The sequence below is a fragment of the Clytia hemisphaerica genome, unplaced genomic scaffold, assembly GCF_902728285.1.
Source record: "Clytia hemisphaerica strain Z4C2 unplaced genomic scaffold, Clytia hemisphaerica genome assembly, whole genome shotgun sequence".
Classification (NCBI taxonomy): Eukaryota; Metazoa; Cnidaria; class Hydrozoa; order Leptothecata; family Clytiidae; genus Clytia; species Clytia hemisphaerica.
The window spans coordinates 65,158-89,711 of NW_027103744.1; the positions used below are offsets into that span (position 1 = coordinate 65,158).

At 34.6% G+C, this 24,554-nt stretch overlaps 4 protein-coding genes across 5 annotated transcripts; 2 read left to right on the top strand and 2 right to left on the bottom strand.

The window, feature by feature from the left end:
* Window positions 1-15: 15 nt before the first annotated feature.
* On the bottom strand, window positions 16-1,073 carry LOC136805279 (protein starmaker-like). The gene has a single exon (XM_067061855.1). The coding sequence runs from the start codon at window positions 976-978 to the stop codon at window positions 115-117; it is 864 nt and encodes a 287-aa protein (XP_066917956.1). The 5' UTR covers window positions 979-1,073; the 3' UTR covers window positions 16-114.
* A 288-nt stretch (window positions 1,074-1,361) lies between these two features.
* LOC136805282 (large ribosomal subunit protein eL24-like) lies at window positions 1,362-4,393 on the top strand. Of its 2 annotated transcripts, XM_067061858.1 has the most exons (4): window positions 1,362-1,452; window positions 2,556-2,631; window positions 3,310-3,557; window positions 4,290-4,393. In XM_067061858.1, the coding sequence occupies exons 1-4, from the start codon at window positions 1,448-1,450 to the stop codon at window positions 4,369-4,371; spliced, it is 411 nt and encodes a 136-aa protein (XP_066917959.1). In that variant the 5' UTR covers window positions 1,362-1,447; the 3' UTR covers window positions 4,372-4,393. The 2 variants fall into 2 exon arrangements, with proteins under 2 accessions (XP_066917959.1, XP_066917960.1); XM_067061859.1 differs by lacking the exon at window positions 4,290-4,393 and having other exon boundaries at window positions 3,310-3,561.
* A 1,656-nt stretch (window positions 4,394-6,049) lies between these two features.
* Window positions 6,050-12,720, top strand: LOC136805281 (betaine--homocysteine S-methyltransferase 1-like). Its single transcript, XM_067061857.1, has 8 exons — window positions 6,050-6,204; window positions 6,496-6,611; window positions 7,299-7,490; window positions 8,065-8,212; window positions 9,060-9,242; window positions 9,402-9,532; window positions 11,924-12,015; window positions 12,544-12,720. Exons 1-8 carry the CDS (start codon window positions 6,063-6,065, stop codon window positions 12,602-12,604), a joined length of 1,065 nt encoding a protein of 354 aa, XP_066917958.1. The 5' UTR covers window positions 6,050-6,062; the 3' UTR covers window positions 12,605-12,720.
* A 434-nt stretch (window positions 12,721-13,154) lies between these two features.
* Window positions 13,155-24,010, bottom strand: LOC136805284 (required for meiotic nuclear division protein 1 homolog). The gene is made up of 11 exons (XM_067061860.1): window positions 23,818-24,010; window positions 22,994-23,105; window positions 22,073-22,145; window positions 21,458-21,500; window positions 20,464-20,567; window positions 18,143-18,249; window positions 16,132-16,196; window positions 15,232-15,308; window positions 14,486-14,606; window positions 13,776-13,892; window positions 13,155-13,429 (listed from the first exon to the last, which is right to left on the bottom strand). The coding sequence occupies exons 1-11, from the start codon at window positions 23,971-23,973 to the stop codon at window positions 13,388-13,390; spliced, it is 1,017 nt and encodes a 338-aa protein (XP_066917961.1). The 5' UTR covers window positions 23,974-24,010; the 3' UTR covers window positions 13,155-13,387.
* Window positions 24,011-24,554: the final 544 nt, after the last annotated feature.

The window sequence follows — 24,554 nt, forward strand, 5'->3', positions numbered from 1 at the left end:
TTTTAAAAAGAATTGAATAAGAATACAAAATTATACTCTGCATTATATGTATAAAAGATATAAAATGAGGTTTTGCAACTATTTACAATGTTTTCAGTTAAAATCAAAGCGTCTTCATTCTGATGCATTTACTTCTCGTTTTTCTTCTAGGCTTGTCAACGCTCGATTTATGTCATTCACTAAACGTTTTCGGGCCGTACGAATAACATCCTCACCCTCAGCTAAAATATCGTCCAATTTCAACAAACACTTTGTCAACATTTCTTCACAATAAAGATAATCATACTTCTTCGACTCGTCAGTAATTTTAGCGACTTTTTGATTGAGTTTTTCAACTTCAGATTGAATTTCATCAATTGTTTTTAATTTTTGTTGAATCGGATCTTCATGCGTTTGCTCTGGTTGTTGGCTATCGTCTTCATCTTCAGATTCTTCTGAATTTGACTGACTTTCATCCTCGGATTCTTTAGAATTTTCTCTCTCCTTGCTGCTCTGGTATTCTGTTTCTGATTGAATGTCAATGTCTTGTAATCGTTGTTCAACATCACTCGATTCTTCTTTATTTACGTCTACGTCTGAAACCAACAAAGTCGTATCATCTTGCTGATTTTGTGGTGAATCGAATTTCTTGTCCTCTTCCGAGACCGTATTTGCATCATAGACAGCATCTCCATTGTGTGTGGGCTGCCTTTGACGTTTTTTGAACGCATTCCGTCGAACATTTTGCTTGCTTTTACGTTGCTGTACTGCGGCTTCCCGGATTCGACAATCTATGCATTTACATTTCTCATCTGACTTCTTATTTTCACCAAAGATTGGGTCATAGTAATCCTCAGGATCTATAAACACTTGTCTTTTGGGTTGACGACTCCGCGGAGAATAGAATTGTTGCTGAGGGTAAAACACTCTTGGTGGTGACCCCCATGGATCAAAATAACTGCTTCGTTGTTGAAAAGTTGGTCTTCCAAAAAAATCCATCTATTACTTTTAAAAAGCCGTACTCCGTAGTAATATTAAACTTAAATTTGTTCTTTGTAATTTTCTTCTTAGTATGACTTTGTCCTTGGCTCTTCTGAAATGTTTTGTGTTTGATTCCAAGTTCATTTTTAAACTCAATTTATAGAAAAACTTTCTGTGCCAGATTTTTTTTCTCGAGCTTTCTCGAAACCATGTCATGATTATGATTTGTTTATGCGGACCGTCGAGAAACCACCAAAACATTCTACAAATTTCCCGAATTTTCCGCGTCCGTGGTCACTACTCTTGACTAAAAGTCATAAAAAATAACCTCAACCCATTGTAGCAAGTCTGACCACTCACTTTTTTAGCGTTCTGCAAATTACCACAAAAATAGAACATTTGAACAAATCTACGGATGCCGAATCAGTTAATCTTTTGAAATTTCCCTTCACAGAATTGTCGAAGAGGACACAACTCCAAAGCCAAAATGAAGTAAGATAATCTCCTCATATCTCAACGATATAGAATACTAGATACTATCTGGTTGATGGAATCGATTCTTCAAAGATTTTTAACCCAGCTTAAATAATGAGATTTCACTGGATGAAGATAAACTTGGAGTAATAAGGTGATGTTTTGGATGGTCTTCGATGGAGTTATATCGATCAATTCGTCTCAACTAACCTATGGTTGCAGACTGGTCCACTTCTTGAGTTGGTTTAGCCATCAATTTTATTGCTTATTACAGCTACATGAAAGCTTTGCACCTATGATTTGTTCCATGGATTGAAAGTTGATAATAAGAAGCAAGGCTTGATATGTAATGTAGAGCTGGTGATATACATATTCATGTCTTGTTAAAAGTAATCATTTTACAAGCTTCCACATATAACAGCTGTTGGCTATACATTTTTGTGGCTTAAAGAGTAGAATTTGATGAAATATAACTAAAAGAAGGTACAATTCAATGAAAAGATGACATTGTATCAGTATCCCATGCCATCGGTATAACTCCATATGTTGATCATCCTAAGTCACTTTATCACTCGAGCTTGAGCTTTTGTTCAAGTTAGGAAGATGACCTAGCTAAATTAAAAGTTTGAAAATTTGGATCCTTCGGTCCGATAATAATATTAATAGAAAAAATCGTTGTGCAAAGCTGGTGTTTATTGTAAGAGGGGACTCCTCAAAACTTAACTTACAAGAAACGTCAATTTTTTTCAGACTGACCGTCTCACTTTTTAGACCCAAAGAGGACGCGAAATGAAGATATTTGTGATTGCCGCCTAATATTGTTAAAAAAAGAAATATATCCTTCTTACAATGAATCATACTGATCTAGTGCCTTGTTCTGATTCTCATTTAATTATTAGAATTGTTGCAAGGGTGTAGAAATTACAGTATTGATATTTCAAGAAGGAAAAGTTATTTCGCTTAATGCTGGATCCATTGATTACCTCTGTTTTATGTAATAAGAAATGGAATTTAGTCATGTGGAAGTGATACAACTTAATCATTGAATTTTTAAATAATATGTAAGATATTTTGTCTTAAAGAGCAATGTTACTTAATTATTATTGATATTTTTATTCAAGGATCGAGCTTTGTAACTTCAGTGGCTTGAAGATCTATCCTGGTCATGGAAGACGTATGATTCGTATTGATGGAAAGGTAAGTTTAGTTATTAATAATACAGCACAATCTGGACCTGGTGGATGTTTTGCAATGCCTTTGACAGTTTCTGCCCCATCCCCCTCCAAATAAAATAAAGGGGAAAAATCCCTTTAAAGATCAGTTTCTCAGAAGGGTCTTTTGATCCTTCCAAACCCACCAGAGGGATTTGTTTATACTTTCCAAATTTTCTAATGTTTTTCAGAATAGAAAGTATAAAAACACATTTTTTTTTATAAGGAGCTTAACTTAACTGGAGTTTCTTTTCCAGAGAGTTTCAGCCTCAACGTTCCTTATTCAGTTCCTTATTTACTGAGTTGGGACTTGCTAAGTATGTACTTCTGTATAACTTCTGCATATGCGAGTCCGTCCCTTATACACTCCTTATAAAAAACTTGTAGTGAAGCGTGCAAATATTATCGCCTCAAATAGTTTTGAAACTTACTTTCAAGGAGTTTTAAAGAAAACGGCTTGGAAAAAATATGTTTGTTATATGTGGGCCAAATTTAACTTAAGGGGGCACCAAATTGTTAATTCACACACAAATACCTTCTGGTATCTTTGAATAATTAATTACATTGTAAAAATGTAAGTCAGTTCAATTGATTATCTAAAAACCTGAAATGTTAATGATTCCTGAAAGAGATGATTCATGTATCTATTTCATTTTTATTTCAGCTCTTCAACTTTCTCAGCAAAAAATGTGAACGATCCTTCTTGATGAAGAGAAATCCAAGAAACATTTCATGGACTGTTCTTTACAGAAAGAAACACAGGAAAGGATCACAAGAAGAGGTCACCAAGAAACGAACCAGACGTAATGTTAAATTCCAACGTGCCATCCAAGGTGCATCACTTGAAGCTATCCTTGCTAAACGTAACATGAAACCAGAAGTAAGGGAAGCCCAACGATCACAAGCCATTAAGTGAGTAAACAGTATACTACCAACTTTTATCTAGTGAAATTGGCTATCTTTTAAACAAATTATTGTGTAGTTTCAATGTTTAACTGTGTGTTAAAACTTCTCAGACGAAGTTATAAAATGGCTTTTCCATCTCAAAATTCTGCATAATTCAAAAAGTTTTACAAATATCTGCTAATTTGCTGTGTAAGATACATTGTCCGTCTCAGACGAAATCCTTGCTTTGACCACTGGTTTAAGTATCACTCTTTCTAACTAATCCTTCTTTCAATGAATCGTGCTGATCTAGTGCCTTGTTGCGATTCTTGTTTTATTATAAGAATTGTTGCAAGGGTGTAGACATTACAGCATTGATATTTCAAGAAGGAATATTAAAGTTCATTTAATGCTAGATCCATAAATTACCGCTGTTTTATGTAACATGAAATGGAGTCTAGTCATGTTAAAGTGATACAAATTGAAAGAAAATCTCATGGTTGGGAATTCGATATTTAGAAACAAGCTATTTTTGATAATGGAAGAAAATAGATCTTCCACCGTGTGGCGATTATTTCCCTTTTATTATATGTCTGTCAATTTATATAAAATATCATCAAATTTAGTTGTGCTTCTTTTTTGTTTTGGCCACATTTAAGGTTTATTCGGTGAGGATAACATTTTAGTCTTCTTCTGTTAAGACATCCCCGTTTTTTAAGATAGCTAGGTCAACTAACTTTATTATACTTTGTTTATTAGGGCCGCCAAAGACAAAGCCAAGGCCAAGAAAGCTGAAAAGAAGGCCACACAAGCTAAGGTATATTTTATTTGTATGCACTAGGCCCTATTATTAATGATGTAATCGCCCGATGGGTTATTTTTTCTTATCTGGTGCGCCTTCAAAGAGAGCAATTAATCGTTATTGCATCAAGTAGAGAGCAATTAATCGTTGATCACACTCAAATGGGCGCCAATTTTTTCAAAAATGGGTTTAGAATATTTTTCACACCGTTCTTTCATCGCACGTTTTGATTTCATTCGAATGTTACTTTGTGACAAAAAAAACAATAAAATTAAAGCTTTCAGTGTACAGTATGTGGCCCCCAAAACGGCGATCAAATTTGAAATTTCTCTCAAATCTAGAGGAAAAGAGATTTTACAAAAGTTTTTGCTGCATGAAAACCTTTAACATCTCTACTTTACTTCTTAAAAGTTCTTTTTCAAAATTTTCAATTTCAACAATATTTTCAATCGCTTAAAGATAGGTAGCTTTTTTCTAATGGCCCCCAAAACGGAGGTTTGAAATTTTAGCGATTTCTCGAGATATCTTTAAGATATGAATACAAAATTTTGACCATAGTTTTGAAATATGATTTAGAGGGTTTTGGGCATAAATTTATTTGATAAAATTTTTACAGTATACCCCTGGTTGTCAAAATGCAGGTTTGGGGCCCCCAAAACGGAGGTGTAGTTAAAATCAAATTATTAAGCCCAGTGGTAATAGGGGGAAAAACTATGAACATATTTGTGTTTTCCCTTAAATTTACGACCCGATGGATGTAAAATTTATGATTTTTATGAAATATTTCAAGATTTTCGATATTGCAAAGTCCAAACTGAAAATTTAGAAATTTTCAAAATGACAATTTTGATTTAACAACGTCTTAATCAAGTTTTTGAAAACAAATCTCTTTTGAAAATAGTTCCATTCATGTATGGAATAAGCTGTGAAAATTTTAGAAAAAAAGCTTAACTGAAACTGAAAATATTAAGCTTTAAAGATATTTTTCTCCTATATTTTGCAAAAAAATGACAGAATTTGCCGTTTTTGCTGATTCAGCGAAAATTTTATATATAATGTTAATTTTTTGTTATAAACTATTAACTCAAGGTGATAGGAATAGAATTCCAAGATTTTTTGCTTTTTCTCATATTTAGAATTTTCGGTTTTGTCAATGCTGATTCTAGGGCTCCAAAATACTGGTTGACCTTCAAGATGCTATATCTTTTACCCAGCCTCTAAAGTCACAGATGTATTTGCATTTTCTGAACGGCATTAGGTGTAGAAAGTTTCCTATACCCCGTTTTCATAACTTATTTTCAATATCCAAGGAGCTAGAGTGAGTTATATGCAATTTTTATCTAATTTTGGTGTTAAAATATTTCCTTTAGACGCAAATATGTTATTTTGAATCTGTCTCAAACCAGCAAAAACATGCTCATTTTTAAGTATAACCATCATTCTTTCAAAATAAACAAAAATCGTTTAATTCTGATAAATCTACAAGTCAGAATCTTCATTTCAATGAAAACCTCCGTTTTGGGGGCCGTCTCCGTTTTGGGGGCCATATACTGTACCCTTTATATCCCGGCCAAACGGATCCTAATGGCGGTACTACCCAATAGCGGTATAAATTCATCGATCAAAGATTGCGAATATAGCATGGTTCAGGCAGTGATTACATGCTTTCTCTTTGAAAACTATATACTTCTTTCTTTTGATTGACATTCAATTTTGACAGATAAATTACGATGGCGAAGAATATATTAGATCGATTGAACGAAGGAGAAGTGATTATAGGAGATGGCGGTTACACACATGAATTAGAACAGCGAGGATATGTGACCTCTGGCCTGTATACGCCTGAAGTCGTCGTTGAACATCCAAGTGCCGGTAGGTTTTTTTGATTCTTATCTTGATTAATGATAAAAACTTAATGGGTTCTTAGAAATTATTTGATATTATTTTTAACTTGAAATTTTCCAAATTGATAACAGATTAACACCCTATTCAAAATGGGGCTGCCTCTAACTTTTAATAAGTTTCATATCTTGGGAACACGCTGCTGGCATCCAACGGATTCGCCCCCTGAGGAGTCTCCGATTAAAAGTATATTTTAAGGGGGTTTTGAGGTCAAATTTTGCATGTATGGTCTCCTTATTAACAGACTTGCTTTCTCTTTAGTGAAAGAACTACACAAAGAATTTGCTCTTTCTGGAGCTGACGTTTTACAGGCTTTCGTTTTTTATGGGAATGATGATAAGTTGAATAACGGAAGAAATGAGAGCAACTTGTTAAATGTAAGTTTTCAAGCAGAAATGTTAGCTTTGCAGCTAAAGCGAAAAACTGGACGAGTTTTGGAAGTAAAATCTCTAAAGCATGACGTGATATAGAGAATTCCCAAGAGCCGTTACGCGTAGAGTAATTTCTTTCTCAAGATTTCTAAGCCAATCAAAATACGAGCACAGAAAACTGTGCTAGGTCTTTCCTGGCGACCAAGATCCGTTGCTGAAGCTATCGCCATCATAAAAATCAGAAATTCTTGATTCAATAAACGGAATTTTTGTCACCAGGCTTCCAGATCACCCTGATATCTGTTTTGGGTACACAATCACAACACACCCCTTTCTCACAGCCCCACTGGAAATTGGCCAAAATATTATCCCCGGTGGAAAAGTATCCTCTAATTTTTGACCCCACTGAAAAAAATCTGGTAAGCCAATCATCACTTTAAATTATTGTGCTATTTTTTCCATCCCTACTGAATTTTCTTGCTCAAAAACAATGGAATTCAAATCCCCAGTTCCGAGCAAAATGAAAATATTTCCCCATTGAATTTTGGTCCTCTATTTCTACCCCCACTGGCTGAAAAAGTCTCACTGGGTCTGTGAGAAAGGGGTGTCATAACCCTCTGTGTGGTATGTTTTTACTACCATTAAAGCCGGATGATAGTATCATATTGAAATGAAAACGAATTACTTTCATAGGGAGAAGAAATAAACAATGCCGGCTGTCAATTAGTGTCCAAAGTCGCAAAGGATCATGGATGTTTTGTTGCATTGCCATTAGTAACCACAGAAGCATACTCACAAAAGAAAGGGAAAGAATTAGTGCAGAAAGAATTTTTATCACAAATCAATATATTTAAGAATTACGAGGTGGACTTACTAATATCAGAGGTATCACTATCTGCTGTCTGTTGCCACTAGATTCATTGTTCCAAATCTTGAAATGCTTAAGAAAAATAGATTTCAATTTCTGAATGCCCGCAGTCGGAAAAAACCCTTTTCACGATGTTTTACCCCTCAACGGGAGGGCTGGGAATGATTCTTCCAGTTCTTTTTTTACTATGAATGCCGAAGATTTTTAAAAGCTTCAGGGTTTTCTTATCTTTTGGACTTGGATTTTCGTAAAGTACTCTTCTCAGCGTTTTTTGAGTATTTTGATGTACAGTTGACGCTCTCGAATTCGATCTTCAAGAGGAATTGGATTTTCATCGAATGAAGGAGCTTATCGAATGAGTGAGCGTCGTTTATGAGAGTTTCTTGTTGACGGGGACTTTAGATTTCATCGAATAAGGGAGCCTATCGAATAGTAGAACGTCGAATTATAGAGCGTCAACTGCATATGTCTTCCAAGAAGTACATGTTCTAAGCTCCGAAAATCTTTTATATACTTTGATTTTGATTTTACTAATTTAAACAGGATTTTATTCCATAAATGCTTCACTAAAAAAAACTCACACCATTCTAGTTCATGTCATCAGTAGAGGAAGCAGAATGGGCAATAGAAGTCATGAAAACGTTGAACAAACCAATCGCCTCTACACTTTGTATTGATCAGCAAGGTGATCAGAATGGTATATCTTTGCAAGAATGTGCTCTAAGACTTGCGAAAGCAGGTATGTTTTTCATTCTTAAGAATAACCACACTCGGAAGCCTAGAAGTTCTTACATGGGGTGTGGAGTTTATGTATCGGAGGATATCGAGGCCGACGGTAAGTGAAATCGATACAAAACAAAGTCGATAGTTAATGTACGGCTCTATATCGCCTTTGCTCACCTAAACAGACGACGGTATCTTGGTGTTTTTACCGTCGTCGAGCAAAGTGGACGGCGATTTCGGTCCTATGTCAGCTTTGCTTTATACCCCTCGATTTATCTCGAATACATAAACTCGCTATAGTGTCCGAGGAGGGGGTGGTGAAAAATCTATAAAATTTGCCTTTTCCGGGGGGTTTACTTGCCGTTTGGGGGGTAATTTTGCTGTATATGAGGGTAATTTTGAGTGTTCAGGGGGTCAACTAATACTTGCCCGGGGGTTAGACCTGCTGTCCGGGGGTCAAAAGTCACAACTCCCGGGGTGGTAAATTTCCAAAAAATGTTATATCCTCTACCCCCCCCCCCCCATATTCAAAAAGCCCAAGCAGGTCCTAAAAGGATAACTTAAAGAGGGGAAAACTTAGTTGGGGAAAACTTTTCAACGGGGAAAAATGTTGTCACTTTTTCCTGACCAAGTTTTCTTCTTTAAGGTAGCTCTGTTTTTTTACCAAGTAGAATTTTTAGCAAATTATGATTTTATTTTTGATTCGTTATCCATAACTAATGAAACATGCCATCTCATCGCAGTATTTCTATATATTGCTCTTGAGCCTGAGAAGATATGTTCGAGTAATAAAGCTTTTGAATATTTTCAAAAGCTTCTAAGGTAAAAATTTAAAAGGATTTCTCAATTTCCTAATCTTGAAGGAGCTGACATCATAGGAGTAAATTGTCGTTATGAGCCGTCAGTGGCAGTAGAGAGTATTCGAATCATGAAAGAAGCTTGTGAAAAAGAAAGCTTAAATGTTCATTACATGACTCAACCGTGTGGCTATCGGACGGCTGATGCACCCACATTGGGGATGACTAATGTTCCTGAGGCGCCTTTAGGTAAGGAAATTGCAGAATCTATTGTCCTTAAACATTAGACTTTTAGTCATTGTCTGTGTGAAGAAATGCTTTTTCAAAAAATGAAAAAAGTTACTTTGTTGCTACTGAAGTAGGGTTAAAACTCATTAGGGTAACATTTCTTTCCTCTTTTCATTTCAGCCATGGAATCACGTCAGATAAGCCGTTGGGAAGCACAAAAGTTTGCGCGAGAAGCATACGAAGCTGGTGTTCGATATATAGGAGGTTGTTGTGGATTCAAAGCGTACCATATACGTGCTATGGCTGAAGAGGTGGGTAAAAAGTACATCATCCGACAATCTTTTTTTCCCAACATGCCTTTTCATAAATCATTTTGAGTGCAACGACTGCCTTGTTTTGAAACAATTACCAAAGTGGTCCAGAGAGAGACACTTCTAAATCTTTTGACCCAATTTTTTTCCCAAAGTTGAGATAATTTGATTTTGAAATCTCTAAGAATGAGTCTGTACACAGTCGTTACGTTGAATTTCTATTGTTTTCAAGTAAAAATTTAATAATTCAAAGTCGAATATGTCAGCTTTGGACAAAAAATCGGTAAATTTGTTGACAATCGACAATTTTACAGACCAAAACCTGAAAAACGCTTTTGGTCTATAAAATACCACCCATACAAGTTATGGATCACATAAGCGTGTTTTTGCGCAAAATTGTAATTTTTGTGATTCTCGGACGTTTTCTATTAAAATACATGAAACAAGCTAGATGCTGAATGGACCTACCTGATGATGAAAGTTAGATAGCAATGCAAGGAGAAAAATGAAAAAAAATCAGTCAGAAAGTATAACGCAAGAAATTCATCATTGATTGATGGTAGGGGGAGAGGAAAGGGTTGTAGGGAAAAAAATAAATAGAAAGTTCTGGTCGCAAAAATCAGTTTTATTGACAATTGAATCATGCTTGATGGTGAGCATTGTTATCAATAATGTTTTTGTGTGAAAAACATAGAAAATATAAGGAAAGAATCCAATGAAAATCTGCAAAAACGGCGATTTCCGGAATTTTCAACCGGAAAAAAAATTTTCTCAAAAATCGAACTCGGCCATGTTTTGAGCATTGCGAATCGCTTCTTTTCTGCAAAAATCAGAAAAAAACAAAAATAAAAATTCAAGAAATGTCAAAAACCGGTTTTTCCGGCATATTTCCGGCATTTTCGGCCGGAAAAAAAAGTTTTTCGAAAATCGGGCTCCGTCACATTTTAGGTATGTCATATTGCGTCAGTGTGCAAAATTTCATAAAAAATATATAAAGTACAGCTCGAGAAATTCAGAAATACTGTCTTTCCGGCGAAAAGGTGTGTTCCAGCGACTTTTAAAATAGTTCTGGCTTCAAAAATCAATTTTATTGAAATTGAAACATGCTTGATGGTGGGCATTGCTATTAATAATGTTTTTCAATGAAAAAACAGGATTTGAATGAAAAAACAACCAATTATAAGGAAAAATCCAATGAAAATCTAGAAAAAAACGGCGATTTCCGGCATATTTCAGGCATTTCGACCATTTTCTCAAAAATCGGTCCTCGGCCATGTTTTGGGCATTGTTTATACGCATCTTTGAGCAAAAAATCAAAAAAACTAATGATAAAATCTCGAGAAAATGCCAAAAAAAACAGTTTTTCCGGTATATTTCCGGCATTTTCGGCCGGAAATGAATTTTTTTTTTCGAAAATCGGGCTTCGTCACAATTTAGGTATTGGACATTTTGCATCAGTGTGCAAAAATTTCATGAAAAAATAGAAAGTACAGCTAAGAATTCAAGAAATATTTTCGTTTTTTTTCCGGCGAAAATCGGCTGTTCGTCCGGCGCGGCGGCGATTATTAGAAAGTTCCGGCTTCAAAAATCAGATTTATTGACAATTGAATCATGCTTGATCGTGGACATTGCTATTAATAATGTTTTTGTGTGAAAAAACAACGAAATATAAGGAAAAAGTCTGATGAAAATCTGCAAAAACGGCGATTTCCGGTATATTTCCGGCATTTTCAACCGGTAAAGATTTTTTCTCAAAAATCGGACTCAGCCAAGTTTTGGGCATTGCTAATACGCATCTTTGTGCAAAAAATCAGAAAAAACTAATGATGAAATCTTGAGAAAATGCCAAAAAACCGGTTTTTCCGGCATATTTCCGGCATTTTCGGCCGGAAATGAATTTTTTTCGAAAATCGGGCTCCGTCACATTTTGGGCATTACCATTTTGCATCTTTGTGCCAAAAATTAGGAAAAACTAATGAGCCAATCCCGAGAAAAGCTAGTAACGAACGGACGAACGGACGAACGAACGAACGAACAGAGGTTAATTTATAGGACCTCCACCGGGGTAGGTCCAAAAAATGGAACCAAGGTAGATTCGATTTCTTATAGACTATACTTTCCAAACAATTTTTGACAACTGCGTTGGCTAAAAAAATTGAGCGACCTTCAAAAATCGAATAAATTTACTTCTAGTACAGTTTCGAATCAATCCTCGGGATAAAATATCAAGTAAAACATTCTCTGATTGGCTAAAGAGTTTACATAATTTACATCGTATTTACGTAATATCCACGAATCAAAAAGTTTGTTTACATGGATTCTTTTTCGTGCAAATCACACACAGAACCAAATAGAGCCAATTCTAACCCGGTGTATCCCATCTCATTACAGCTCTCTGACATCACGAAGAAATTACCACAAAACAGCCGATCGAAAAATGCTGAATCACTAAAACATCACAGATTAACTGAATTTCAAAAGAGGTAAGAAAAAGCTCTGGTAAAAGCCTCCATGAAGAGTTGGAAATAAAGAAGAAAACTGTTACAACCTTTCACGAATTTTTGACAAATTACACGTTTTTTTAGAAGAATATCCAAAGTTTTTGAAGCCTTCAGATGTTCTTAACTTTTTAAGTTTTAAGCTTAAATATGTTCTTAACATGTTCTTATTTTCAACATTTTTCGAGTTTTTTGGTCCATTTTCCTAAGAAAATAGGTGTTTAAGGGTCCGCAGAGCCTCAAAATGTTCTTAATAATGTTTTTGCCATCGAAGCCTTATGCTCTTATATAGTTTGCTCTTATATAAAAGAATACGTGCAGCATGTTTTCTGGAACCTGCTCAAAATGTCAAACAGGTCGACTCCGTCAGTGAGACGATAATAAAGGATTAAATAATACCAAGGATTATATTTACAAGGGATATAATTCCTGTGCCCATTCTGCTTATAAACACATCGTGTAATTACAAAGCCTTGAACAATAATTAATATATCTAATTTTTTCCTTATGAAGGGCAAACAAAGACTACTGGTACAATTTGGCTCCAAAAGACGGAAGAAAAGCAGCAGCTTAAAAATTCAACTGATCAACGATCTATTCCTGAATTTAAGCAGACAATAGACGCATAAATCGATAAAAGTTTTCCCCAACTATTATTTCTTTCAAGATTTTCTATCTATTTTCTATCAATGTTTGTTTGGCGATGAAGAAAACTTTTGCCCTCTAAACGACCTAAATAGGTGTTTTCATTCATCTTAATAGCCTAAAATTCCTAGCTTGATAATGAAAAAGCAACCTTGCTACTTGTTAGACTCATTGCAATTCATAAAAAACCATAAAAAACATAGGAATATCAAACCCCATTGAGTTTTGGTCCCTTTATTTCACCCCCACTGGCTGATAAAATCCCACCGGGTCTATGACAAGGGGGCATTCTAGAAGGTATAATCTTTAATTCAAGAACTTTAAGGGAAATAAATAAATGGCTGATATTAGAAGGCTTTAAAGTACCACTGGTAAAATGTTTGTAAGCAGTGGTTGAAAAATGGCAAGCAAAACGAGGATTAATGCACACTTAAAACAAATGAACTTTAGTAATAATTCTTTTTATCCAATTTTCTGAGTGAATTCATAGTTGCCTATTATAATATAATTGTTATAAAGAGTTAATTGTAAAAGTAATAAAAAATATCTAAAATTCTGAGCGAAATGTATCAAATAAAGCTATATCTTTAAAAATACCGAATTAAAAAATTGTTTCCCTAATATATACTTAAGGTATTGATTCAAAAGATAAGATTAGAGATTGGTCAGGTATATATGGTCCTTGCTGTTGGTCACCATATCTTCTAATTTTCTATAGTACTCTGTCTATCCAATGGGCGACTTCAAATACAACCTGAAATCAGAACAAACAAAAACAAATTATTTACCTGCAGTCTCTTTGAGTCATCAATTTAAAATGATTTCAGGAAAAACGGCTTCAGCCACTTTTTAAAGATTTATGCAAAAAAAAGAGAAAAAACTAATCGGGCTCCGTCACACTTTTTAAGTACTGCCATTTTACATCACTTTGGGAAAGAAACAGAAAAGACTAATGTTCCAAAAAATGGTAACAGACGAACACATGAATGGACAAGCGAACAAAGGTTAATTTAAAAGGCCTCCGAAAAAACATTGAAACGATTTGAAGAGTCATCGGGGCTAACTAAGATTAACTTCTACAAATACAAAAGGTTGGCTACCTCAATGGTGATAAGCCAAATGATCATCCATTCCAATCGATGCGAATGTTGTTCATTCAAATGACTTCTCAACATCTCTACCAACTCCGTACATAAATTCAATTTCTCATTCATCACCTGGTAGTGAATTATTAATTAATTTCAGAAGAAGGAAGGAATGAAAAAGTAACAGGTCTAATTGTGGATTTGTGTTTGTAATATATCATTTTTTCTACATCACGAAATCGGGATTATAAGTTTTACAAAGGCAACAACAGTGGAAAAGAGTTCGTGAATTCCCAAAAAAAAATTAACGTCTTTCTCGAAGGGGAGTTTTGCACAAATTTGTATATTTTCCCCTTTTTCTAGCCGACCGAGCATACGCATTAACTTACTTACTCGTAAAACAACAAACCAAGTTGATTCTGACTATAATTTACGCAGGGCATTACCTACACTGTACCAGAGTGTATCTCACGTTTATCGCTTCGTAGTACACTCTGTGCGCATTGACTCTTTGATAAAAAATTCCCGTACGGAGACCTCTGCAAAGAAGTATGATTTATAGATAGCAAAACTTCTCTCATCGTCTACCCTCTCTCACCAACACTTCATCGCAGCGGTCGGTTCGAAAAATCTCAAATGAGAAAAGACAATGACAACAGACCCTCTACGGCAATGAATTTTGAAATTAGCGTAGATATTGGGTCTGTATACATACAAGGCATTACCTTGGTTCGTTTACCAACTTCCAAATAAGTGCACGTCTTGGCGTACAATTTTTCTAGTTCGTCACGGTCCCAAAAGAAATCAGGTGTTGCCAACAAATCTGAATACAAGTTGATTTGATGCCTGTTGAGAGAAAATGATGAGGGTAATTGTCAAATATTTTATCCCAGGTTAAGAAAATATATTAAGAAATTCTTTTTTGTAATCATTGTTAAGCGGTTAGCCCAAGGATAAATAGCCAAAGGCTTGAGAGGAATCTTCGACCTTTCATAGGCAAGTGATACCTTAAAGCTGCACCGTAGCTCAGATGAAAGGTCGAATCTGTCATTTTTCTTGTTTTCGCGTTTTTCGAATTCTGGAGGTAAATGTTAAATGTTAAGTGTACGATGTAAAAACTAAGCGGGCCGCGCAACTTTATGAAGGAAATGAGTGGCATCAAATCTTACATAATGGATTAGAATCTAGCCTTCGGCTCTAGACCTTTTTGGGTTAATCAACATAATTAAAGCGAATATCTATGAATTTAAAGCTAGATGTTAGAAGCGAATCTTATAATAAAAAAAATATGTATGGGGGAAGCTAAAAGATTGAAAAGATTTAACACGGAAAAAATAGGAGTGAAAACGAAAGGATAGAGGAAAGAACGGGAAACGAAAAAAACTGAGTTCGTTTATGAAATACAATCAACCCCCTAGAGCCTGCAAGTTATGATAAGAATTAAGATAATGCTTCAGTGTCAAAAATTTACCTGAGTGTAAGAAGTTCTCCAATTTTCCGTAAAACTTCTTGTCGTGACATGTTTACTTTATGACCCTCCTTCATATGCTATAAAGAATAATGAACCACAACAAAAATTAAGCAAGAGTCCACAATTAGTTTTGAAGGCACCAATTATGAAGAAGCTCACATATAATTATCAACAATTACTTTAGGCGTACAAACTTTCGCGAGCAGAAACTTTCGCGAGGACGAAAAATCGCGAAATTCACGACATTTACTTTCGCGAATTTAACGGAAAAATATATTTCGCGAGCATAAACTTTCGCGAATCAAGACGTAGAATTGAGAATTTTCACATGAAAAAATGGCTTAGAGGGACAAATACTTCTTGGATTGGCTTAAAACATTTGTCCTTTGACTTGCTTTCGCGAATGGCCCTTCCTAGAATTTTTAAATACATTTACTTTCGCGAAAAGGGCCAAAATTCGCGAAATTCGCGAAAGTTTCTGCTCGCGAAAGTTTGTACGCCTAAAGTAGCGTTTACCGTCTACTTTTGTTTTTGGTCTAATTGACCCTGCAGTTTCTCAATCCCGACCAACAAAAATCTTTGATTGGAGTTTTTAGGAAAGTGGTAGACTGATGGTAGCATTACTCGAGAGCGGTGTAAAATGCATCGAGAGCGCTAGGTCTATATTTTCAAAACTTGTGCTGATGTAGTGCCGTTCGCCATTAATTTTTAACACTCCAACACTCTTAACACTTATACTTTGCGAGTACAATTTTCAAAAATACCCCGATCAAAAATGGCGGATATTGCTTAGTCCAGGGTTTATAACGATCAGTAGTCTAGAGTTAATCTCTATTATTAATAGTATGCTTAAATATTTACCAAACTCGAAATACGAATGAAAATAGAAAAGTAAAATACCTCTGGTATCTGCTTCATAGAATTTGAAAAGGTATCCACCGCTGTTTCCCACATACTCAATCGAACTAAAAAGGTATTTCAATCAGTTTCTAATAGATCTATATGAAAGAAGACTTTATTAACCGTTTATCGACCGCCTGGTTTTCACACAAACATCAAACGGAAAATAAGATCTATTAGCAGGAGACCAACCCCTTACCCGTAGAATCTCCCTTTCAACGTCGAATTCATAAGCATACAATTCGATACAATTTGTGCATCCCATAGTCAATTGTTCTTCTAACAATTTTAATTTCGAGACCGAATTTCGTCAACTAACTAGAGTTGTCAGTAATACGTGTTTTGGGTAGGTGTTATATGATATTATTAACCGGTTACTTTTTCGAAGCAGGCTACACGGCTTTTTGCGCAATGCAATTGGTTCTTTTCGCATGATGACGGGCCTACACTCACTGACCTTTATATATCCCTGGACCAAGCTATATCCGTCATCCGCCATCCAAAGTTTTTTTTAGCCGTAAAAACGCCATTGCAGTGTTAACAAGCAACATGCTGAATGGACCTACCTGGTGATGAGAATCACATAAAAATAGGACAAATAGCAAGAGAGTAAAAAAGTGTGATGTAGCAGCTTGAATAGATTACCGTGAGTTTTTAAATTTGGCCCAGATTTGCCCCAAAAATTATTTTTTGCGATATTTAGTGATATAAAATGGTAATATACCGGGTGACCCACGAAAAAGTATAAGAGTTTGGAGGGTAACTGTGTCCGAAAAAATTGAATTTTAACTAAATTCTCTTTTCGTGGTAAAGAGGAAAGGCAAACTTAAATTTTAATGTATCATTTTCTAATTTTGGAAAAGTAGTTATCAAGATATGGAGGTATAAAGTCAAAAGTCATTATAAAAAACAGTCAAAAAACGTCAGAAAAGACAGTATCAAATTTGTATCAGAAAAAATACGAAAAAAAATACGAAAATACGAAAAAATACCAAGCCAATCTCGAGAAATTCTCATTTTCCCTAAAAATTACATAAGGGAATTTCCCCAAATAAGAAAATCCGATTTTTACGACAAAAAGAATTTTCCGAAAAAACTTCTTGAGCCACTTTTTAGAGAACCTTGCCTCTATCTTTATGCAAAAAATCTGAAAAACTAATGAGTCAATTTCACACTCAGTCCAAAAAAACCCATTTTTAGGCACTTTTTGGCCCAAACTTTTTTCGAAAATCGGGCTCCGTCACTTTTTGGGAATCACCATTTTGCATCACTGTACAAAATATCAGAAAAAACTAATGAGCCAATCCCGAGAAAAGCTAGTAACAGACGAACGAACGAACGAACGAACGTCGGTTAATTTAAAGGACCTCCGTGGTAGGTTCAAAAATTAACATCTAGCGACGCTACATCATCAAAAGTTTTCGAGGGAAAGTAGATCTAGCACTGTCGATGTATTTACACCGCTATTGAGTAGTGCCGCCATTGGGCTACCACTTTTCAAAAGACACCTATCAAAAATTTAGCTTGGCCGGGATTGAGAAGCTTGGTCCAGTGTATATAAAGGTCAGTGCCTACACTGCACAGAGTTGTCCGTCGTTAGGCAAATTCACTGTGACGTCAGTTTTTTTCAAAGGAAAATGAACACTGCGTTGACATCATTTGTCTCAAGTTTCATTTTTGACTAAGAAATTAAAACAATTTTGATCTCTTTTCGCTTGTTTTCTCGCTTTTTTTCGTTTTTTTTTGCATAAAGGGCGAAAAATCAATCGAAGTTAAAGGAAACGGTTAACAAATACAATAATGACCGGTTTTTTTCGGTCAATGCATCAGCCTCGCAAGCTTGATCGTTACTTGACCTCGGGCAATATTTCTCAGTACAGCCCAAAACACCGGCCAGTATTATTCCTTACCACACCGTCCTGCACCGTCCTACTGTCCCTTTAAGTCAGACGCTTGACGACATGAAATGTGACCTCGCTTAAAAAAGGTTGGGTCTTAATATTTGAATTACCTGAAAGAGCCATAGCATTGGAGAAAGCTAACTTTTCCAGTGTCTGAATGTTGTTTTCAGTTTTGTCATTCACATAAATATTACCATCCATTAAGTTGGTTGGCGTACTAAGATAAAGAGCGAACAAAAATATAATAAAGAAGGCGGGACAAAAGTATAATCACAATTCAAATCTGTTAAATAACATAACACCGGTGCCGCAGTAAATTGAAACCTGGGAAATTAGGACTTTTAATTCCTAGTTTTCCAGGAAATAAAGACTTTTCGGATTTAAATGTCCCGGGATATTAAGATCGAAGTGGAGAATTAAGACTGCATAAAAAACAGGTAAAGAGCCATTTTTTTGTAAGAGTATAATCATCATAAAAACGTTTTGAACAAGTGCTACGTTGTAAAATGTCGGTCAATCCTCCCACATTGAAAGAAGTAGCAAACTTTCCAAAAGCCGGTGCAGAAGATTAAGATATGGCTCCCAAGTGCTTAGTAGCGATCAACTAGGGAGCATGAATGGGATTGATTGATAAAATGTAGCAAGAGAATGAATTTTGCGCATTTGGGTTATATCAGTTAAGTTCCAGGGGAAAAATTATATAAATAGGAAATTACCATTAAACCACATACACGCTATTTTATAAGAGCAAACTAAATAAGAACAAAAGGTTTCGATGGCCAAAATATTAAGAACAAGTTGAGAGCGTTTTGAGGCTTTGTAGACTCTGAAACACAAAATTTCTTAGGAAATCGCATAAAAATACTAACAAATTGGTGAAAATAAAGATATTTTTAGGCCTAAAACTTAAAAAGCTAAGAACATCCGAATGCTTAATTTTTTTTTGGATATTCTTATAAGAAACAAGTGATACTTTTATGGACCTACCTGGTTATGCATTTAACACATATATAATTGATATCTACGTGAGCGTGACCATTAAACAATCATTCAGAACACAAATAGTGACGATCTTTTAAAATTAGTCGTTTGCTTCTTATAAAAAAACGTTTAGAAACCAAAATTTCATGCTCTTGAAATATTCTTTCATATTTAAGACTTCGTGAGCAAAAAAAACATATCTCATCGAAACATTCAGTAATTTTAAGAACATTGATGATGCTTATTAATAGTGATTCTTATTATAGATAAAGATGCTTTTTTTGAGCTGAAAATGTTTTTTTTACAAAAATCTGCTTGAGCCATCTTTTACCTACTTTCATGCAAAAAGTCATAAAAAAACAATGATCCAATATTTCACAAAGTCCAAAAAATCCTTTTTTTAGTCGTCTTTAAGCTGAAATTTACCCCAAAATTTTTTTCCCAAAAATCCAGCTCCGTCACATTCGAGGGTTTATAGTTATGCATCTTTGTGCAAAAAATCATAAAGAATGAAAGAGCCAATCTCGAGAAAAGCTAATACCTAAGTAATTGATAATGTGCTTATAAAAAAATATCAAATTTGGCCAGTTTTTCTATAAAAACACGCCAAGCAACCAAAATTTCATGTCTAAACACACATATTCTTTATAAGTAAGCCCTCATGAGCAAAAAAACATCTATCTCATAAAAAAATTTAGTAATTTAACTAAGAACATTGATGTATGCTTGTTAATAGTGATTCTTATAGATAAACATGCGTTTTTTGAGTCAACCAAATTTTTTTTGCAAAGATCTGCTTGAGCCATCTTTTACCTATGATGGTACCCTACTTTCATGCAAAAAATCAGAAAAATTAATGATCCAATTTTTCACAAAGTCCAAAAAACCCGTTTTTTAGCCGTTTTTTGGCACAAATTTGCCCCAATTCTTTTTTTCGAAAATCGGGCTCCGTCACATTCGAGGGGTTTATAGTTATGCATCTTTGTGCAAAAAATCAGAAAAAACTAATGAGCCAATCTCGAGAAAAGTTGGTAACTAACGAACGAACGAACGAACGAACGGACAAAGGTTAATTTATAGGACCTCCACCGGGGTAGGTCCAAAAACATTACAAGGTGAGGGAGATCTCATAGTGTGCAAGGGGGGTTCCAGGTCCCACCAAAAAAATAAGGTCCCAGCACACATTAAAACCCCCACCTAGAATCAATCATGCATGGTCCCACCACTAAGTATATCCCCACCAAGATTTGAATTCCCAGCAGAATTTAGGAAGCAAAACTTAAGTCTTCTTTCAAGTATAATACAGGTCATATGTACAAGATTATCCACTAGGTTTCAATAGTAAAAGGTAACTACTAAAGTTATATATCATTGATTGATGTTGATGAGATGTTTCAATTTTACAACCAAACCACCTTAGTCCCACCTTAAAAAATTTCACTAGACTTACTCCGAAATCATTTCAAAATCCATGAGTTCACTTTCTTCAAGGATATCATCTTCTTTGTATGGTGATAATTCAAATTCTTGAAACACTTGTCGAAGTTTGTGTATCTGAAATAGAAGAGTGTTGTATGGTAATTTGTATTGTAATAGTTTAACTATTACTATTGTGCCTAAAAGGTAGGCACCACAGAGACTACTTTAAAGGGATTATCAGATGATTTTTTATATTTGTCTTACATTTCATGGTCCAGAGTGACACCTCTAAATCTTTTGACCCAATTTTGAAAATTTGGAAAATAATTGGGTCAAAGTATTTAGAGGTGTTTCTTAGGACCATAAAGCTGGGTGTCCACTTGGAAAAAATAAGTTCATCGCGTATTTGATTGTCGCAAAAAATAAATCCAAACAGATGTCTGGAATCGAAAATCTATTTTTTATTTGCGATAGGGCGAAAAAGAAAAAAGCGATGTAAAATGAAAACGTTTTCAATCTACATCGTTTATTATTTTTTACTTCGTCGTAAAAAAGAACAATAGATTTCTAATTCCAGAAATATGTCTGGATTTATTTTTTGTCAACAGGTATTTGCGACGAACTCATTTTTTTCAGTGGACACCAAGCTTAAAAGGTATACAAAATGTCAAAAATAATTCCTTTAATAAAGATGAACACTACTTTATCATTTAAAATTGTCAGAATTTGAACATTTTTATTCATGTTTGGTTTATTTCTGCAAGACGAAGATGCTCTTACATGCCAGATAAAATTAGGATCATAATTTTTTAACATTTAGTTTTTTTGCTTCTATTAAGTTAAACTAAATTCGAAAGGAAAGAGTTTTTACGATGACCATGCAAACGTGGCGGAGGGGAGGGGGTCAAAATCAATTAAAGAGAGTTTTGATAATCAACACTCCCTGTCATAATATAAGTCCTCCTTAGATTCACCACTGAATATTTTTAAAACTTAAGTTAGGAAATTATCCGCAATTATCATACCTCATTTTCTTGAACATTCCATCCAACAAATGTTCCAAGACGTCTGAAGAAAAAGCGATATAAGGGGATTCAAAATTAAAGCCCGATTTTGTTATTGTTATCGACCTAACTTAATAAATGAACCATAACTCAGGGTCGCCTTTATTTAATGAATCCATCTCTCTAATGGAGAATAGACAATACAAGTGTCTACTTCTTCGTTGTAGCCAACTAAAATGAATATTGATACTTCTTCCAATACTTGCCTCATCTTATAGTCGTTTGGGAGAACGCGACGGTCTTTTGAATGACTAATTACTCCAGCAGATTTTTTTTAACAATAACGTTATCGTATTGTTTTCTCATTTACAACACAGCAGTTACCTAGGAACAAGATATCTTATCTCGTTTGTATTGGCTGAGGGGAAGTAATGTATGTGGAGTAATCTGTTATTCAATAGATCGTCGCGTTCTCCTAAACTACTATAAGTCATCTAGTTTTATGTATACAGCTCCTCGATTTTAGGTCCTACTCTTAGTAGGAGTTTTTCACTCGAAATGAAGGAGATAATAATGTAGCCTTGTCTCCGAGCTTTAAAATTAAAAACATAAATAATAAAGGATTTACTTTTTCACCTAAAAAGGAAGATTTCGGATTGGCAATCTTCTTCATCTTTCTTCTTTTTAATGTACAATACATCAATTGCATCTAAACAAATAAAAAGTTCTCTTATTTTGCTTGAATCATAGAACAATGTCGTATTATGGAATTCTTGCTATGCGGTACAGGGAAAGACATTAGAAATGAAATTGACATTTCAAGATCAACATCAATAAGTGAAATATTGGACCAACAATTAGGCTGAAATTCTTGAAAAACGGCCTTTTAGAGTAAGCTTTTTTAACATATTTCGAATTCGCATATTAGGTTGACAAACATGATAGATATACAGCAACCACCGTAAAAATTTGCATTAATAGGGAATTTTTAGCTGCTCTAAAGTACGGTTGGAAGTTAAGACCTTAGGGCCAGTATCTAAAAGCTCAAAAACCTCCAAATAAGTCTGAGAATATAGACTTGAAGACACTCAACCCCTCCCAAATCGAAAAAAAAACCAATGAAACAAAATGGAAGTACTGAAATCCTTATTCTCATCCGAGCTTTGAATTCTGAAAAATATTAAAATACCCTAAATTGTCAATATATTTCCACGCAGAGATATGAAGTTACTCTTAGGTGCCAAATAAACGCCCCCCCCGCTTGTTAATTTTTCGAAAATTTTCCAACCCCCGGACCTTATTAGGACCCCCCCGTTTATTAATTTTTAAGAATATTTTCAGTTGGCAAAAAGAAGTCCCTTTATTTTGCTCCCAAAAGCCTGATTTTAGCCTATATTTACCTTATTTTTGGGTTTTCAGAAGTACAATTTCCAACCCCCCGGCAATTAGGTCCCCCCCCCGTTTATTAAAATTTCGAAAATTTTCCAACCCCCCCCCGTTTATTTGGCACCTAAGAGTAAATAAAAAAGTAAAACTAAATGTAAAAATTTGATTAACCTTTAGGCAATTTTCCAAGCGTGTAGATATCTGAATCTTTGATGAAGTATTGTTTCATTTGTTCCAAGAAGTATAATTCACTTGTACAATACGCTAAACAAACTTTTTGGTCCTGTTGATTGTAAAGAAGAAAGATTTTTCAAATAATGTTATGATACAGCATAAGATTAAAACAACACAAAAAAAGTTTTAGTTTCCAAAGAAAAGATTGAGTCAATTCTGTCTTTTAACCTAAGATTCTAGAAAAAGAATTACGAATTCATCTTTATGCTAAAATTATTTTTAGAGCTCTGAGAAACTCTAAGGTTAATTAGCCTGGGGTCCACATAAAGCTTTTTTTATAGACTGGATGGCGCGATTAAGTGGCCCGGTAGTATATGGTAATATGCTTTTGCTTAGATTTTAGTGTTTTTGGAAGGTAAAAATAGTATGAAGCAATGTTTTTGTTTGAGAATAAGGGATTGCAAATCTGTTATTGATGTTTGTTTCTCATTTATGATTATATCTGTCAACTCTGTTTTATTGTCTTTTGGAATTTTAACATTTTTTCTCAAAATGGCGACCTCGCCAAATGCTCCTAGTCTACTTCACTGGACTCAGCGTCATAAAAAATTATCAAGAAGCAAAGTTCAGTCAAAAGTAGACTCTAGTCTAAAGGTTAATTAGAACACATGGCGAACTAATCGACTTCAAATCTGGATGATCTTCAACGGAAAATCTGTAAGTAGTAGCCTATCTAGTGTGTAAAGGGATATGATACCTGTGCTTTAAACCATAAATATGAAGAATAATAAAATTGGAGTTAAATCCATAACAATGAATACCTTTTCTAAGGGGTTTCTCAATTTAATTTTTGACTTTCGGAATTCCAAATTCTGTCGATGGAGATTACCAACATTTCTTGATAATGATTTTTTGAGGAGTCTGGGTACAAGTGAAAAATGTTGATTCAGCATACAACGACGACAACTGCTCAGCATTGCTTATTCTCTGTTTTATTATTCTGTTATTTTTTCTATTAGAAAAAAGGAAAATTTTCATAGTCCGTCCATTTTTATTCGCTACATAAATTTCATTCATTCATTGTTTTCGATGGTGGAAAGAAAAGGATTTTGCTTAAAAGTCTTTAAAGATTATCCAGATGGTTATGAATGGACTATAAAATGTAAGGTTAATAATTCGACCCATATAAGACAAAAATAAAACACTTACAACATTTTTTTACGATAGATATTTTCAACATTTTATAAACGATATTTACAATTCTTTTCAACAAAACCAAATAATAAATACAATGCAATAATTAAATTAGACATACAAAGAAACTTTTCAGAGTAATCTTTAAAATTAAGATTTTTCATACAGCTCGTAAAAGACATTTTGCTACCTCAATGTGTAGTAATCCGAAATTGAGCCGGTCTTATAAAATTCAGTATTTCCGAAGTAGAGGGCATTTTGTAAAATCGCTCGAATGTTTTGTTAGAAGCACTTGTTATATATTTTTGGAAAGCTAAGGGGTAGGGGAATCGAAATTACAATGTTTCCAATTTTTTTTCGGACA

Coding starts and splice junctions, on each gene's coding strand:
- LOC136805279 (XM_067061855.1), bottom strand. CDS start 978: ATGGATTTTTTTGGAAGACCAACTTTTCAACAACGAAGCAGTTATTTT.
- LOC136805284 (XM_067061860.1), bottom strand. CDS start 23,973: ATGCTGAGCAGTTGTCGTCGTTGTATGCTGAATCAACATTTTTCACTT. Junction 15,309..16,131: donor CTATGAAGCAGATACCAGAG/GTATTTTACTTT, acceptor TATTCTTTATAG/CATATGAAGGAGGGTCATAA. Junction 13,893..14,485: donor AAGTTGGTAAACGAACCAAG/GTAATGCCTTGT, acceptor ATTCACTACCAG/GTGATGAATGAGAAATTGAA.
- LOC136805282 (XM_067061858.1), top strand. Junction 2,632..3,309: donor TGATTCGTATTGATGGAAAG/GTAAGTTTAGTT, acceptor TTTTTATTTCAG/CTCTTCAACTTTCTCAGCAA. Junction 3,558..4,289: donor CAACGATCACAAGCCATTAA/GTGAGTAAACAG, acceptor TTTGTTTATTAG/GGCCGCCAAAGACAAAGCCA.
- LOC136805281 (XM_067061857.1), top strand. CDS start 6,063: ATGGCGAAGAATATATTAGATCGATTGAACGAAGGAGAAGTGATTATA. Junction 9,243..9,401: donor TGTTCCTGAGGCGCCTTTAG/GTAAGGAAATTG, acceptor TTTTCATTTCAG/CCATGGAATCACGTCAGATA. Junction 12,016..12,543: donor TTAACTGAATTTCAAAAGAG/GTAAGAAAAAGC, acceptor TTCCTTATGAAG/GGCAAACAAAGACTACTGGT.